The 14,033-nt window shown below is 42.1% G+C and overlaps 1 protein-coding gene across 1 annotated transcript in view; it reads left to right on the top strand.

The window, feature by feature from the left end:
- The window catches only part of LOC149284975 (uncharacterized), a 34,989-nt gene continuing 20,956 nt past the window's right edge, over positions 1–14,033 (top strand). The window contains exons 1-6 of the mRNA XM_089495965.1: positions 1–637; positions 2,563–2,737; positions 5,311–5,392; positions 6,536–6,702; positions 7,521–7,641; positions 9,710–11,145. Coding sequence (XP_089352091.1) covers positions 6,628–6,702; positions 7,521–7,641; positions 9,710–11,145 — 1,632 coding nt within the window. The 5' untranslated portion in view covers positions 1–637; positions 2,563–2,737; positions 5,311–5,392; positions 6,536–6,627. The remainder of the gene's footprint in view (positions 638–2,562; positions 2,738–5,310; positions 5,393–6,535; positions 6,703–7,520; positions 7,642–9,709; positions 11,146–14,033) is intronic.

Here is a 14,033-nt window from a genome sequence, read left to right as displayed (position 1 = left end):
GTGACATAGCAAAATGGTGTCCCTTATAAAAAAATGGAAAATCAAGCTTTGATATTTGAAATTTATACTTTTTTGAAAACATTTTCAAACCGTGGATGCTTGAACTGTTACCCATGCTGCAATATAAATTTTGGAATCAATGATAACCCTTGGATGACCCCTGGCCAGACTCCAAGCCTGTCTGCCATTACTGGCAAAGCGAGAGGACATGTACACCTCCCCTAAGGGAGTTCCCATATTAACATCTCAGTGGGTCCGGGGAAGTCGCATGAAGGGATTATCTCAAGGCTGGGAAGAGTGAAAGGATTGCCTTCCCTGAAGCTATCAACCTCCTCCTCGAACCTATTGTCCAAGTGGCATAAACCCTTTATACTATCTAAAGCAGACATCCAGGTGAAAAGAAAATCTTTAGAACACCTTTGTTTCGGCCAAGCCAGCCTCTTTGCCTCAGGCCAGATTTGGCCTATAAAAAGTCCCCACTTTGGCTGCTCAGCGCGCCATTTTCAAGGTCTACTCACTCCACGTCAGTCAGACCTCTGTTCTGGTAGCCGGCATTTCTGCTCACTCCCAGGTTGCGGAGCAGACTTGTCTCACTGTCCAGCACCCCATTCGCTCCCCGGAGGGAATCTACATTCTGGTAAGCATCTCCATTAGTAACGCCTGAAATCTGTTCCCATTTTCCAACCCTAATTTTCCTGAGTCCTGAGTGTGTGTGTGAGTGTATGCGCAACGTATGTGTTTTTCCCCTATTTCAATAAATTAGACATCTAGTTATTAATATCCGTCTCAGCTTTATTTATTGGGATCCCCTGGTCTACTCCATATACATATCGGGAGGGCGATTTCGGTGGGCTCTTGTAGCCAGCCCCTCTTGCAATATTTGAGCTAATAACAATAATAATAAAATTCCCCCTACGGACCCTTGGCTACAGAACCGTGTATAAAAAATCCGTGTATAAGAAAGGCCGACTGCATTTCACACTCCCCCTTTCCCCCTTTCTGTACATGCGGATAGCAAAACAAAGAATGAGGTATGAACGGCTGTGCAATTCAGAGGTCAAGGTTTGTATAAGCTTTTTGATAAACTTTAGTATTTTCAAGGTGCAGCTTTATAAATGCTTTAATTTTAAATATATATATAGTTATAATTGTAATGCTTCTGCATTGTTTTGGATTTGTACTGTTTTAAATGTGTTGCTAGCCACCCTGAGTCCCTATATTGGGAGAAAGGACAGATGCAAGTCAATAAAAAAAAAAGTTGGAGATCCCTTGAAGATCCATGAGTTTCTTGCTTCCGATTGCCCCTCCACCAACAGAGAAAGAGACTGAATGAGTCTGTCAAGAATAGCTATGGGCCAGTTTTGGCACCTGGGGTGTATCTCCATTGCCCAGACATAGCACTTTGATGAAACCATGAAACTTCCCTTTCATGAAACCATGAAAGGGAAACTAGTTTTGGAGTCAGCAAATGTTGTGTGTGTCAGTTAAGGGCTGGAAAGGAGAGATTCTGCAAATGGAAATAGAAAATAAACCTGAAATTTTCTTACTGGGAATGATAAATGACAAACTAGAAAAAGAACATGGAAGGACCTTATTTGATATGTTTGCTGCAGCAAGAAACATGTATGCTAAATACTGGAAATAAGAGAAAATTCAGGAGTTATCAGATTGGTACAATAAACTATATGAGTATATAGAGAATGACAAATTGACACAATTATTACGGAACAGATCAGATGAAAACTTTGAGAGAGACTAGTGAAAAATAGCAACTTACTTGAGATCCGTGTAATTATATGAATATCTGAATCTATAAAATTATGTTGAGATAGATAAGGTATACAAAGAAAGACATGCAAAATAAATTGAATAACAAGAAATCTCAATGTCATGTAATTTAGGGGGTTAGATAGACTGAGATAACTTAATATGATAGACTGCGATATAGATTTCGACTTCAGATACATACGTACATATATATGATCAAGGATAAGGACATAGAAATACAGATTAATATGTATGTATATAAAGCAATAAAGGAAAAATAGATATAAAATAAAGTATTTAAGAAAATATAGAAATCATCATTTTAACATGTATATATGCAAAACAATTAAGAATTTTTTTTATAAATAAGGTTTATATAAAAGTCAGTACAGTCGGCCCTTCTTGTACACAGATTTTTTTATACACGGATTCAAGCATAAACGGTTTGAATATGTAAAAAAAACGTATAAATTTCAAATATCAAACCTTGATTTTCCATTTTTATAAGGGACACCACTTTGCTATGTCATTATATTTAATGGGACTTGAGCATACACAGATTTTGTTATACACGGGGGATCTTGGAACCAAACCCCAGCGTATAACAAGGGTCCACTGTATACATAAATATAAGAACCAACAGAAAGGAGTGGAAGTGATATATATATATATTGTATTTGTATCTTTTATTTGTATGTTTGTTGTCTGATGAGTTTTATATTTATAGTTTCCGATTTTTAATTAATTTTTTAAAATAAAATACTGATGTTTCATAATTAATGCTGTCTTTTGCAGAGTCAAGATATGCAATGAAGAATGAGAATGCTTCAATTAATGCAAATGTTTATTGAATGTCACTTGAAGAGCAAGATACTTTCAAACCCAAAATTTTGTAGCAGAAGTAGCATGAAGATTGCAATAGACCTTTACAAAATACAACAAAATAAATGAAGGCTGCTTCTCCAAAAAAGTATTTTCATCCACCAACATTTATACACTTTGTCTCTAATGTGGATTTTTGGATGCCTCTAAAAGTGTAAATTCTGAGAAAAACATTTTCCACAGTCTTTCATTTCTATAGCTTCTCTTCTGTATGAATGCGATGGTGGTGTGTAAGATTGGTACCTGAAGCAAAACCCTTGCCACACTCCTGGCATTTGTATGGTTTCTCTCCTGTGTGGACTCTTTGATGTACAATAAGGTCTGACCTCTGAGGAAAACATTTTCCAAACTGCTGGCATGTGTAAGGTCTCTCTCCAGTCTCCATTTCCTCATGAATCTCAGGCTCTTCTATATAAAAAAGGGGGCAGACAAAACTCATCTCCGCATTAAGAGAGGAGAGGCCTCTGGAATCTACAATGGAGCTATGCAAACTAAACAAAGGAAAATGAGCATGAGAGATAAAGGAGTTTTGGTGTCCCTGTCCCTCTCTTCATAGATATTACTCATAATTGCTAAATGGAATCCCTTCAAATGTCTGAAAAACAGGGACTTGAGCTGGTTCACACCAGTTTACTTAAACCAGTTAACGTTTTCCAGGTTCATGGCTACCTCACAATACTCTTCTGGCTCTGTTATCGACACCTTCTGCCTCTCTTATGGACACCTGTTCTGGCTCCATTCTGGACTTTCCCAGAGTTCCTTTCCTGTCCAAACATATATATTGCTTGTTCCTTCCCTCTCCTCCACGCTTCCACATGCCTGATCTCCTTCCATTTCTCCCTTCTCTCTCCATCTTTCCCAGCTGCTCTCAGGTCCATCTGCACTGCTTCAGCATTTCACCTTCAGCATCTCTTCCCTGCCATTCTATATTTCACATTCTCTCTTACACACAGATAGAGAGAAAAAGAGAATGGTGCAGGAAAGAGACATTTTCAGTCCCATCTGGTGAGAAAGGTAGGATAATAAATATATGCAATTAATCCATTGGAATGGCTTAGGAAGGGTCTGGGAAGTGGAGTCCAGTTTTGGTGAGGATAGGGCTGCAGAGAGGAGCCTTCAAACAGCCTGAAGACATCTCCAAGACAGGGCTGGGCAGCTATTGGGGATTGGGCAGCCAGACTGGGCCCACAGGGATCTCAGAGGTAGCCCCATTGGACCACCTGGGGAGAAAAGAAATCATGTTTACCTCCTCAATATCCCCCAGCATCCTATTGCCATTGTTTGGCTCAATTTGAGCCATTGTAGGGCCAAGAGAGGATATTGGAAGCCTCTCCAGAACATAGAAACACTGAAACATAGATCAAAAAGACCTAAAAACTTGCTAAGAGATGTACCAAAGAGCATTGGGACCCAAAACATATTAAGTGCCATGGTTCTTTCCTACGATAGATTTGCAGTTTAGCAAAGGGCATTTATAATCATCAGATGGAGAGCTCTAGTGGCTCCATAAAGTAAAGTACAAATCCCAAGATTCCAAGGATGTTACTTTGACCATTAAAGTGGAACCATAGTGCCATGTATGTAGCATGCAAGACCCCCCTGCTCTGAAGGAAGAGCAATGGATACAAGTTCCTTGCCCAGAGAGGATAGGTTTTCATAGGTTTCCATCATCACTTCGTTATATAAAAATGACTGCTTCGGACTCAAGAGTGACCATTCCTCCTCACTCCTTCCACTCTTCCCCTCCATCTCTCTCTCTCTCCTCTGAAGGCCTCAAACCGACAAGTGCCAAGAACTGAGGCATAGACAGCCATTTTATGTTCCGGTGGCCATTTTGTGCTGCTTGTGACTGTGGGGAATAATATTTGCGAGGCGTTTCTGAGCGTCAAGACTAGGAGTGGTTTGGACGCAGTTTAGAAGCGGTTTAATCGTCGTTAGGCACAAACCCTTGAAGTGTTTGTGTAATGACTGGGCTCCAATCAATGGAGGTCTTCTTCAGGCAGTAAAGGGAGGTTTATGCAAATGCAGAATGACATCACTGCTACGGAAGGCTCTCTTGACCAATCAGAGAGCAAGATGAAGGTTCTTCTGGAAGCTTCCGTGAGAAGGAGATATAAGGCCTGAGAGACCAAGAGACAGTTGGGGGAATTGTGTCGGTTGGAGATCGAGAGAGAGAGAGTTAAAGAGCGGATCTTGGAAGTTAGTCTCAGAATTGGACGTTTAGGTTTATTTAATAGCTTGTATGAATTGAATATTATATACTTACAAATATTGTTCCTGCAAGATTCTTAATATCTTGAAGACCTACTTTTTACTTATATTTCGTTATCTGTAATAAATACTTCATTGGAGTATCTACTACTCGACGCTCCTTTTACACGTGTTTTGGCTCGGTTGATGCTTGGGAAGATCAGTAAAGAAGTAGAAATAAGGTTCCTTAACTGGTCCCAGTGTAGGTTAAGGAAAGTCCTTTTATAATTCACTGGATGGAGGCAGCGTGATTTAAGGAAGTTAAGGGTCTGCTGGGCTAAGAGCCATAATGTCTAAATGTCTAATTAACAATTTGTAAGCCATTCTGATAGCCTTTTGGCTGAAGAGAGGGCTATATTATTATTATTATTATTATTATTATTATTATCATCATTATTATTATTATTACAGGGCTGCAGTTTGGCTGCTTGGACCACCGGAGATCATCACAGTGAGTCAGTTGGAAAAGCCCATCTCACTCCAGAAAATAAAGGTACTTGAGGAGTTTGCACTCTACGTCTTTCTGTAATAATAGCTACAAAACTGATAATAGCATTTGGGACATTTAGTCTTTTAATAAAATATGGCAGATTTAAATGTTGCTTTAAAACCTCTTTCCATCTGCCAGCTTTGTGCTGGTTTTGGGGGAAATGAGAAAGTGTTGGGAGGGAGGGACTGCCAACAGAATTAGGAGATGCATTGCAGGCTATGGACAGTTTGTGCCCAAGTAAGGCCCAAAAGACACGGCAGCAATAGTCCAGTTTGAGAGCACTTTAACTGCCCTGGCCCAGTGCTAGGGAATCCTGGGAACTGGAGTTTATTTGGGCACCAGAGCTCTCTGACAGAGAAGGCTCAATGTCTCAGAAAACTATATTTCCCAGAATTCCCTAGCACTTAGCCAGGGCAGTTAAAGCGGTTTCAGTTTGGATTATTGCAGCAGTGTGTTTTGGACTTAGGTGACCCTTGGCAAGTCACACTCTCTCAGCCTCAGAGGATGGCAATGGAAACCCCTCTCTGAAGAAACCTGCCAAGGAAACCCCATGATAAGGTTGCCTTTGGGTCGCCATTAGTTGGAAACAACTTGGAGCCACACAACGGCAACAAGAGCAGTAACACCACTAACAAGGCTTAATCACATCTCACAAGCCAGCTAGGGAGAAAGAAAGAAAGAAAGAAAAAGAAAAAAAGAAAGAAAGAAAGAAGATGTGGGAGTTGTAGTCCTCGGTTCAGAGGGATTGGAGGGGCCTTACTGCAGGGCAGGACCCCTCCTCTTTCTGGCCATGTGGATGCTGGGAGATGCAGTCCAGGAAATACACTGCAAATCCCATTGGCAAGATAAAAGGCTACTACTGCCTTTCAGATCCAGTTTGCCCCAAATCCTTTATGAGGCCAGAAACCCCTTTGTTAGGAAGCGACCCCCAAATATCTCAGGAGGCTCTATATCTCCCAAGGCCCCCTTCCTCCAGGACCCCCTTCCACTCTTCCGAGGTCACTAAAATGAGTACCCAGACTGTTGGGGGCAAATTAGCTTACTTGCTAATTAGCTTACTTGCTGTTCACTGCTATGACCTTTGGAATAGCGGTATATAAATAAAACAAATTATTAATTAAGTCTAACCCTGGTCTCGTTTGTCAGGAACTTCATCTCGACCCTCTTGTACACACTTTTGGAGTATCTTTTGCTGAAGTGACCCAAGTGCAGGACCACCAGGACCCCCTGCCCACCTGATGGCCGACACAGAGGCCAAGTGGAGGGAGTTGGGCTCCAAGGGAAAGAAGAAGCAGAGGTACAACAACTCTTTGGTAAGTTACCATCCTGACTTAGTTTCATCTGTGTCACTGCTGGGCCTGCTCATGAAAGCAAGCGGAGAATATACTGTCTCAATTTGGCAGAGTGAGTCCTGGTTAATGCTCTGTCACCTCATTTTTTTAGGGGCTTTGAAAATGTCCTATTTTTCTCTCCTCTCTGCCACTTTCCCCCTTGTCCTCAGGTCAGTTGGTTGCTGCAAAATGTGTTCCAAGTTCAAAAGACATGTGCAGCCCATCAACTCAAAAGAGGGGAGAGGGGAGAATAGGAGGGGGCAGGGTCTTGTACCCTTCCTCACTTCTGCGATCTTCATCATTTACAACTTTGGCCATCTTGACCCCCTTCTGGTGTTGCTTGTCCACATGTGTCTTGCTTTCCAAATCTGTGAAATGCTGGGGGATTTGGAATAATATCTCTGTATCTTAATTGAGGGTGAGCCCAGTGGCCCTCAATCCCAGAGTACTCCCCAGAACTGTTTTTAAAAATGAAATTTGCCTCTGAGATTAGGTGAGATATGACTAAGTGCGTTATAATTCATTGGTGACAATACACGTTGGAATAGTCAGTATCCTAATCTATCATCAATATCCCAGAAATGGTCTAAATTATATTTTTTTATTATATTGTATATTATATTGAAAGGATTTGAGACAAACTGGGTCTCAAAGACAGTAACTTTTTGCTTGCTTGCAGAATTTAAAGTTTATTTCCTGGACTGAATTCTGAAGTGTTGAAATAATATTTATGATGCACCGTGTGCTTTCCTCCCCTTTTGTTTAGTCACTCTCTGGATGAGGGCTATTTTCTATTTCAGGTGACCTTTGCGGACGTGGCGGTATATTTCACTGAAGAGGAATGGAAACTGTTGACGAAGAAGCTGAAACTTATGTACAGTTTCGTGATGATGGAGAATTATGAGAATGTGGCCTCTGTGGGTAAGGAACCTGAATCCATCGCCCTTCCTGTGAAGACTGAGGGCCCTTTCATAATTCACTGTCAGAGCGCTTTGTTTCCACTTTAGAATTATTGAATCAAACCAACTTCCTGATAGTAAGGGCTGTTTGACAGTGAAACACACTCCTTCCTTGGAGTGTAGAGGAGTCTCCCTCCTTGGAGGTCTTTAACAGAGGCTAGATGGCCATCTTTTGGTGATGCTTTGATTGAGAGTTCCTGCATGGCAGGAGGTTGGACTGGATGACCCTTGTGGTCCCTTCCAACTGTACTATTCTATGATTCTATGAGTAATATCCATGAAGGGAAGAAAGCAGAAACAAAACTTGCTGTTTTGCTAATGTTTCTTTTCTACCTGAGTTTGCTTAGCTCCATGGTTGATTCAAGAGGTCCTTTGTTACCCAAAATGCTGGAGTCTGGGGAGGACATCCGCAAGCGCTATGCTTTTAGGGGGATTTGGTACTTAGCTCAATAGAACAAAATAGTTTCACTGGGGCAATAGTGACCTCTGGACTCAGCCAAGCTATAGCAGGTCCTGAATAATAATAATAAAAAAACTTCAGAGGCATTTGAAATAGGTTTTTGTGTTTTATTTAGGGGGAAAGCAAAACACACAGACACATACATATAAGTGTTCACGCACACATGCAAGAACTAGGTAACAGTGGCGGGAGTGGTGAATACATGTAAGGCTTTGTTAATGGTGATAAGTTACCTATCCAGATCTTTATGCTGAGGATTTGGAATGGGGAGAAGTCTGTAGTTCCTGCGACAATTGGGGTTGGTGAGTGCATTGAGGTGCTTAGCCATGAAAACAGAGTGTCTGTCTGTAACTGGACTGACACCGAAGAACAGCAAGTTGGACCTGACATTTATACTGAAATTGGTGATGGGGACAAAAACTGAGGGTTTGGAAAGGTTTATATCACTTTAGAATATTTCCTGTGTGGAGAAAGAATGGTGTGAAACTGAATTGAATGCAATGGGTGTTTGATGCAAATACCTCAGACAAAAGGGATTAGCACACTGCCTCTCAGGTCCTGAATAATATCATAGAAGAGTCCGGAAGCCAACCTCCAAATATATGTATTAGCAATACACTGACCACTTTCCACACATAAAAATAAGTCACAAACACAGTAGATTTCATTCAGTTCTTTATCTTGAGTTGCAAAATAATACAAATCAATGAATGAATAATTTATTACGGGACATGGCCAGCTTAAACAACAACAACAAAATAAATACAAGTATTACAAAGCATCACAAGAAGTAAATTGCTTTCTAGCAATAAGGGTAAACATCAGTTCATAAAATGAAATCCTAAACCTGGCAGGTAAAAATTGTCCCAAATAACTCTGAGAAATATAAACTTAAAACAGTAGCCTGACACTATGTCATAATTATTTCAAGATATTTCATGGTGGTTTCTGCATCAGTTTCAAAAAAATTATGCGACAAATAATTGCAGCTGCACAATATTTGGCAACTTTAACAGTTACTTGCTCCTAATAATACAATTACTTGCAAGCTCTCCTCTCTGACCTCCATGAACTTGACTATCTCTTCTATACACACAACTCTAGTGCAATCCAGACCAATCCGCATGTGAGCTGTATACTGTATTGGTTGTGAGTCATCTCCTCGTGCCAAACAGCATGAAGCATTCTTTGCATTTACCTTCCATCATGCCTTGGGCTCTGACTCAGCACTCTATGGCAGTCTCACAGGATATGATGCCACCTGTCAATCAAAGTATTTCTACACATGTTTAATAGAATATTTTTTCAACCGTTCTTAGTCTGACTATCTGCTTCCAGTGATTCCCTTAAGGCAGTTCCCCTCCAATCTCTTCTTTGCTAGCTCCTATGAGTAAGGATACAATCGTTTCATGGATTTGGGATATCTGCAACAGGATCAGGCTCGGGTCACTCATACCAACTTTACTAATTTAATGTCAAATAGGGAAGGGTAAATGGGGGCTAAATCTGGGGGAAACACCCTCCTCTCTTAACTCTGATTTTTAGTCTTATCTGTTATTGTTCTTTACAGAAGAACATCTGAGTCATGAGAGAGTCCACACCAGAGGGAAGCCACACAAATGCCAGCATTGTGGGAAACGTTTTTCTAAGAAGTCAATCCGAGTGAGACATCAGAGAATCCACACTGGAGAGAAGTCATACAAATGCCAGCATTGTGGGAAATGTTTTTCTTGGAAGTCATACCTAGTGAAACATCAGAGAGTCCATACAGGAGTGAAGCCATACAAATGCCAGCATTGTGGGAACTGTTTTTCTCAGCAGTCACACCTAGTGACACACAAGAGAGTCCACACAGGAGAGAAGCCATACAAATGCCAGCATTGTGGGAACTGTTTTTCTCAGAAGGCACACCTAGTGAAACATCAGAGAGTCCACATGGGAGAGAAGCCATACAAATGCCAGCATTGTGGGAAATGTTTTTCTTGGAAGTCAGACCTCGTGAAACATCAGAGAATCCACACAGGACAGAAGCCACACAAATGCCAGCATTGTGGGAAATGTTTTTCTTGGAAGTCAGACCTCGTGAAACATCAGAGAGTCCACACAGGAGAGAAGCCACACAAATGCCAGCATTGTGGGAAACGTTTTTCTGAGAGGTCAAACCGAGTGAGACATCAGAGAATCCACACAGGAGAGAAGCCATACAAATGCCAGCATTGTGGGAAATGTTTTTCTTTGAAGTCACATCTAGTGAGACATCAGAGAGGCCATATTGGAGAGAAGCCATACAAATGCCAGCATTGTGGGAAATGTTTTTCTTTCAAGTCAGACCTAGTGATACATCAGAGAGTCCACACAGGAGAGAAGCCACACAAATGCCAGCATTGTGGGAAATGTTTTTCTTCGAAGTCAGAGCTAGTGATACATCAGAGAGTCCACACAGGAGAGAAGCCATACAAATGCCAGCAATGTGGGAAATGTTTTTCTCGGAAGTCAATCCTAGTGAAACATCAGAGAGTCCACACAGGAGAGAAGCCATACAAATGCCAGCATTGTGGGAAATGTTTTTCTCGGAAGTCAGTCTTAGTGACACATCAGAGAGTCCACACAGAAGAGAAGCCATACACATGCCAGCATTGTGGGAAATGTTTTTCTTTGAAGGGAGACTTAGTGACACATCAGAGAGTCCACACAGGAGAGAAGCCATACAAATGCCAACATTGTGGGAAATGTTTTTCTCAGAAGTCAGACCTAGTGAAACATCAGAGAGTCCACACAGGAGAGAAGCCATACAAATGCCAACATTGTGGGAAATGTTTTTCTTTCAAGTCAGACCTAGTGAGACATCAGAGAGTCCACACTGGAGAGAAGCCATACAAATGCCAGCATTGTGGGAAATGTTTTTCTCGGCAGTCACACCTAGTGGCACACAAGAGAATCCACACAGGAGAGAAGCCACACAAATGCCAACATTGTGGGAAATGTTTTTCTCGGAAGTCATACCTAGTGAGACATGAAAGAGTCCACACAGGAGCGAAGCCATACAAATGCCAGCAGTGAACTACTGTAATATTATTTTTGTCAAGAAGAAATACAGAAAATGTATTTTTTTTAAAAAAGAACTTTTCTGTTTTCCCCAATTCAAAGCAACTATGAAAACATATGTAAATTAGGATGAATTAATCTGCTTCTCTCTTAAAGAGTAGAAACAAGAACCAAGCAGAAATGGAGGTTGGTTTTTTGTTTGTCTAGCTCTGTTTTTCTTTGCTCAAAGATTATAACAGATAGGAAACTAGAAGAAATGAAAATTTAAGAAGTTTAGGCGCCATCTAGGAAGTATACAAAGTTTAGACATATAGAAACTAACTTGGCTTTTTCCCTTTATTTATATATTCTTTGTATATTGTGTAAATATGTTTAACTGTGTAGTAATGTTTTGTCGTGTATGTCTTTTTAATTAATGTTCAATAATATATTTTAAAAGAAAATATATTTTCAATCCACTGGTGAAAAGGCCCTTGTGATTTTGTTTGTAAGGTTTGTCTGTCCATATGTTTGTGATTTGTCTGTCCATGTGTCTGTTTATGCTTTAAAGTTATATTTTGTTAAGTTTACGTTTTAATTGCTATTACTATAGATCATTGCTTTGGGTTATAAACTTGTCTGAGGATTATGGGTTGTGGTATAGGTTAAGTAAATGGGGGGCTGGGATTTGTTGCAGCTGGTTAGAATAGTTATGGGAATGATAGCTTTTGCAATGTTTAGGGTGTTGGCTGAAGAAAGTTGGAGGCCGGCATTAAGAGAAAGGGGACTAGTTTGTGGGAATGGCAAAGGGAGCCTTGTTACCTGTGGGGCATAGACTGTGGGAATTGGAGGTGGGGGCTAGGTTTGGAAGAGAGTGATGTTTTAGGCTTTGAGGTTTTAATGTATTGTTTGGATTGGAGTGGGCAGTTCTGGCTTAAACACTGGATTTTTAAGTATTCTCAATAAATTTCTTCGCTGTTTCAACACACTGGACTCTTTGATGCAGAGAAGTTCTGAATTTGCACAAAATTGACCCTTTCTCTTTCCTCAGTCCTCTGTTACGAAGGATCGAATTAGGGGAATTTTAATTAGATCAAATATAGCTGAGAGGTGGCCCTAACAAAACCACATGCCTGAATGGGGTCCCACCGGTGTATACCAGAGGTCGACAGCAAGCCCCAAGAGAAAGGGACACTGATACCAACTAGGTCCAATTAAAAGCGTAACATTTGTTACAGCACAGGGAAAACCACACAGCAAAAGGGGGACACACACACACACACACATTCGATACTGTAGCAGGGGATGGGTGAGTTGGGGAGATAGGTTTGAGAAAGAGAGGCACCACTAGGGAATACTACCTTACAAGTATTCTCCGGGAAGTCTGATGAAGCTTGGATGGAGAGTGGATCACGGCCGCAGGAGAACGGCGGAAGAGGGCTGCGGGAGCTAAGATCAGAGTTCTGATCAGAGCAGCGGCAGCATGGTCCTTGCATTCCCTGCGCCTGCTCAGGAGGGGCCTTTGGTGGGAAATGTGCATGCACAGTCTCAGCCCCTGAACCTGCCGCCCTCACAGCCTGCTCTGAGGGAGGGAAGTGGGGAGAGCCCTCATTCCTTCAAAGATTTGACTGCAGGATCTTCTGGAGGGGGGGAGTTGGGGGGTTCTAAGAAGGAAGGGAACCCTGATCTCCCCACCCCAAAGAAAGGCAGGGGCTCTGCCAGTCCTCCTCTTCCTCCTCTCCCTTCCCTGCCCCCTCCTTGGGGGATTCCTTGGGGCCCAGTTACTTGGGGGGTTATGAGAAAAGAGGGCAGGGGGTTTCTTTGGAGAGAGGCATGGCCTTGGGGCCCAGGTACTTCAATAGCATTGGAAACAACATTATTCAGGAGGGGTGGAGTTTTCTCTGGGGGGGGGGGGGAATGGGGCTGTGTCTGGGGGAAGACCCAAAGCCAAGAGGAGGGAGATGGAGGGACCCCAAAGCCCCTTCTGGGGATACTGACACCCCTCTGCAACCTCGGAACTAGGCTTAAAGGCCCCCAGTTTCCGGATTAGGCACCCCCCACACACATTATTATTATTATTATTATTATTATTATTATTAACCTTTATTTATAAAGCGCTGTTAATTTACACAGTGCTGTACATACAGTCTTTTTAATTAGACAGTTCCCTGCCCTCAGGCTTACAATCTAAAAAGACACCACACAAAAGGAGAAGGGAGTAGTGATGGGGAAGGGGATGAGGTCCAGCAGTTCCTCCAAGGCCTGGACCAAAGCAGATGGACTGGAGGGAGGGCTTGGCTTCATAATGGATGGTTAATCTTCATCCAGGAGGGCAAGCGAGAATTATGCAATGCCTGGGAACGCTTCTCTGAAGAGGATGGTCTTTAACTCCGTTTTGAAGCTGGTTAAAGAAGTGATGGCTCTTGTTCGGGGGGGGGGGGGGGGGGAGAAGGTTCCAGGAGTGAGGGATAGCAAGTGAAAAGGGGCGAATCCGAGATGGGGCAGAGGAAATCCTGGGCTGGGACAGTAGAACTTGACTACCAGAACGAATAAGCTACTGCTCTTCCATATGAGATGGATTTTAGTGCAGAGCCCTTTTCTCTTGACTGGAGTTGCCCTCCCCCTCCCCCCCCCCCCCCCCCAAAAATGGAAAAGAGGCACAATCGTCACCTTCCTGAAAATGATCCCTGAAAACTGGAAGCTCAATGCCAAGCCCTGATGTACAGCCCCCCTACTGCTCCATGCAAAAAGGGCAAGGAAAAACACAGGTTACAGGAGAAGATCCCAAATAAAACCTGATCCTTTCTAGCCCAGGTTTAGATCCTGGGGACAGGGAGGGAAATCAGAGTTTGACTCGGGAGTCAGTGCAT

The sequence above is a fragment of the Sceloporus occidentalis genome, unplaced genomic scaffold (genome assembly GCF_023333645.1).
Source record: "Sceloporus occidentalis isolate IW3139 unplaced genomic scaffold, rSceOcc1.0.p SCAF_86, whole genome shotgun sequence".
Classification (NCBI taxonomy): domain Eukaryota; kingdom Metazoa; phylum Chordata; class Lepidosauria; order Squamata; family Phrynosomatidae; genus Sceloporus; species Sceloporus occidentalis.
Note: the sequence above shows the minus strand (reverse complement) of the source record. Positions and strands in the feature narration are given on the sequence as shown.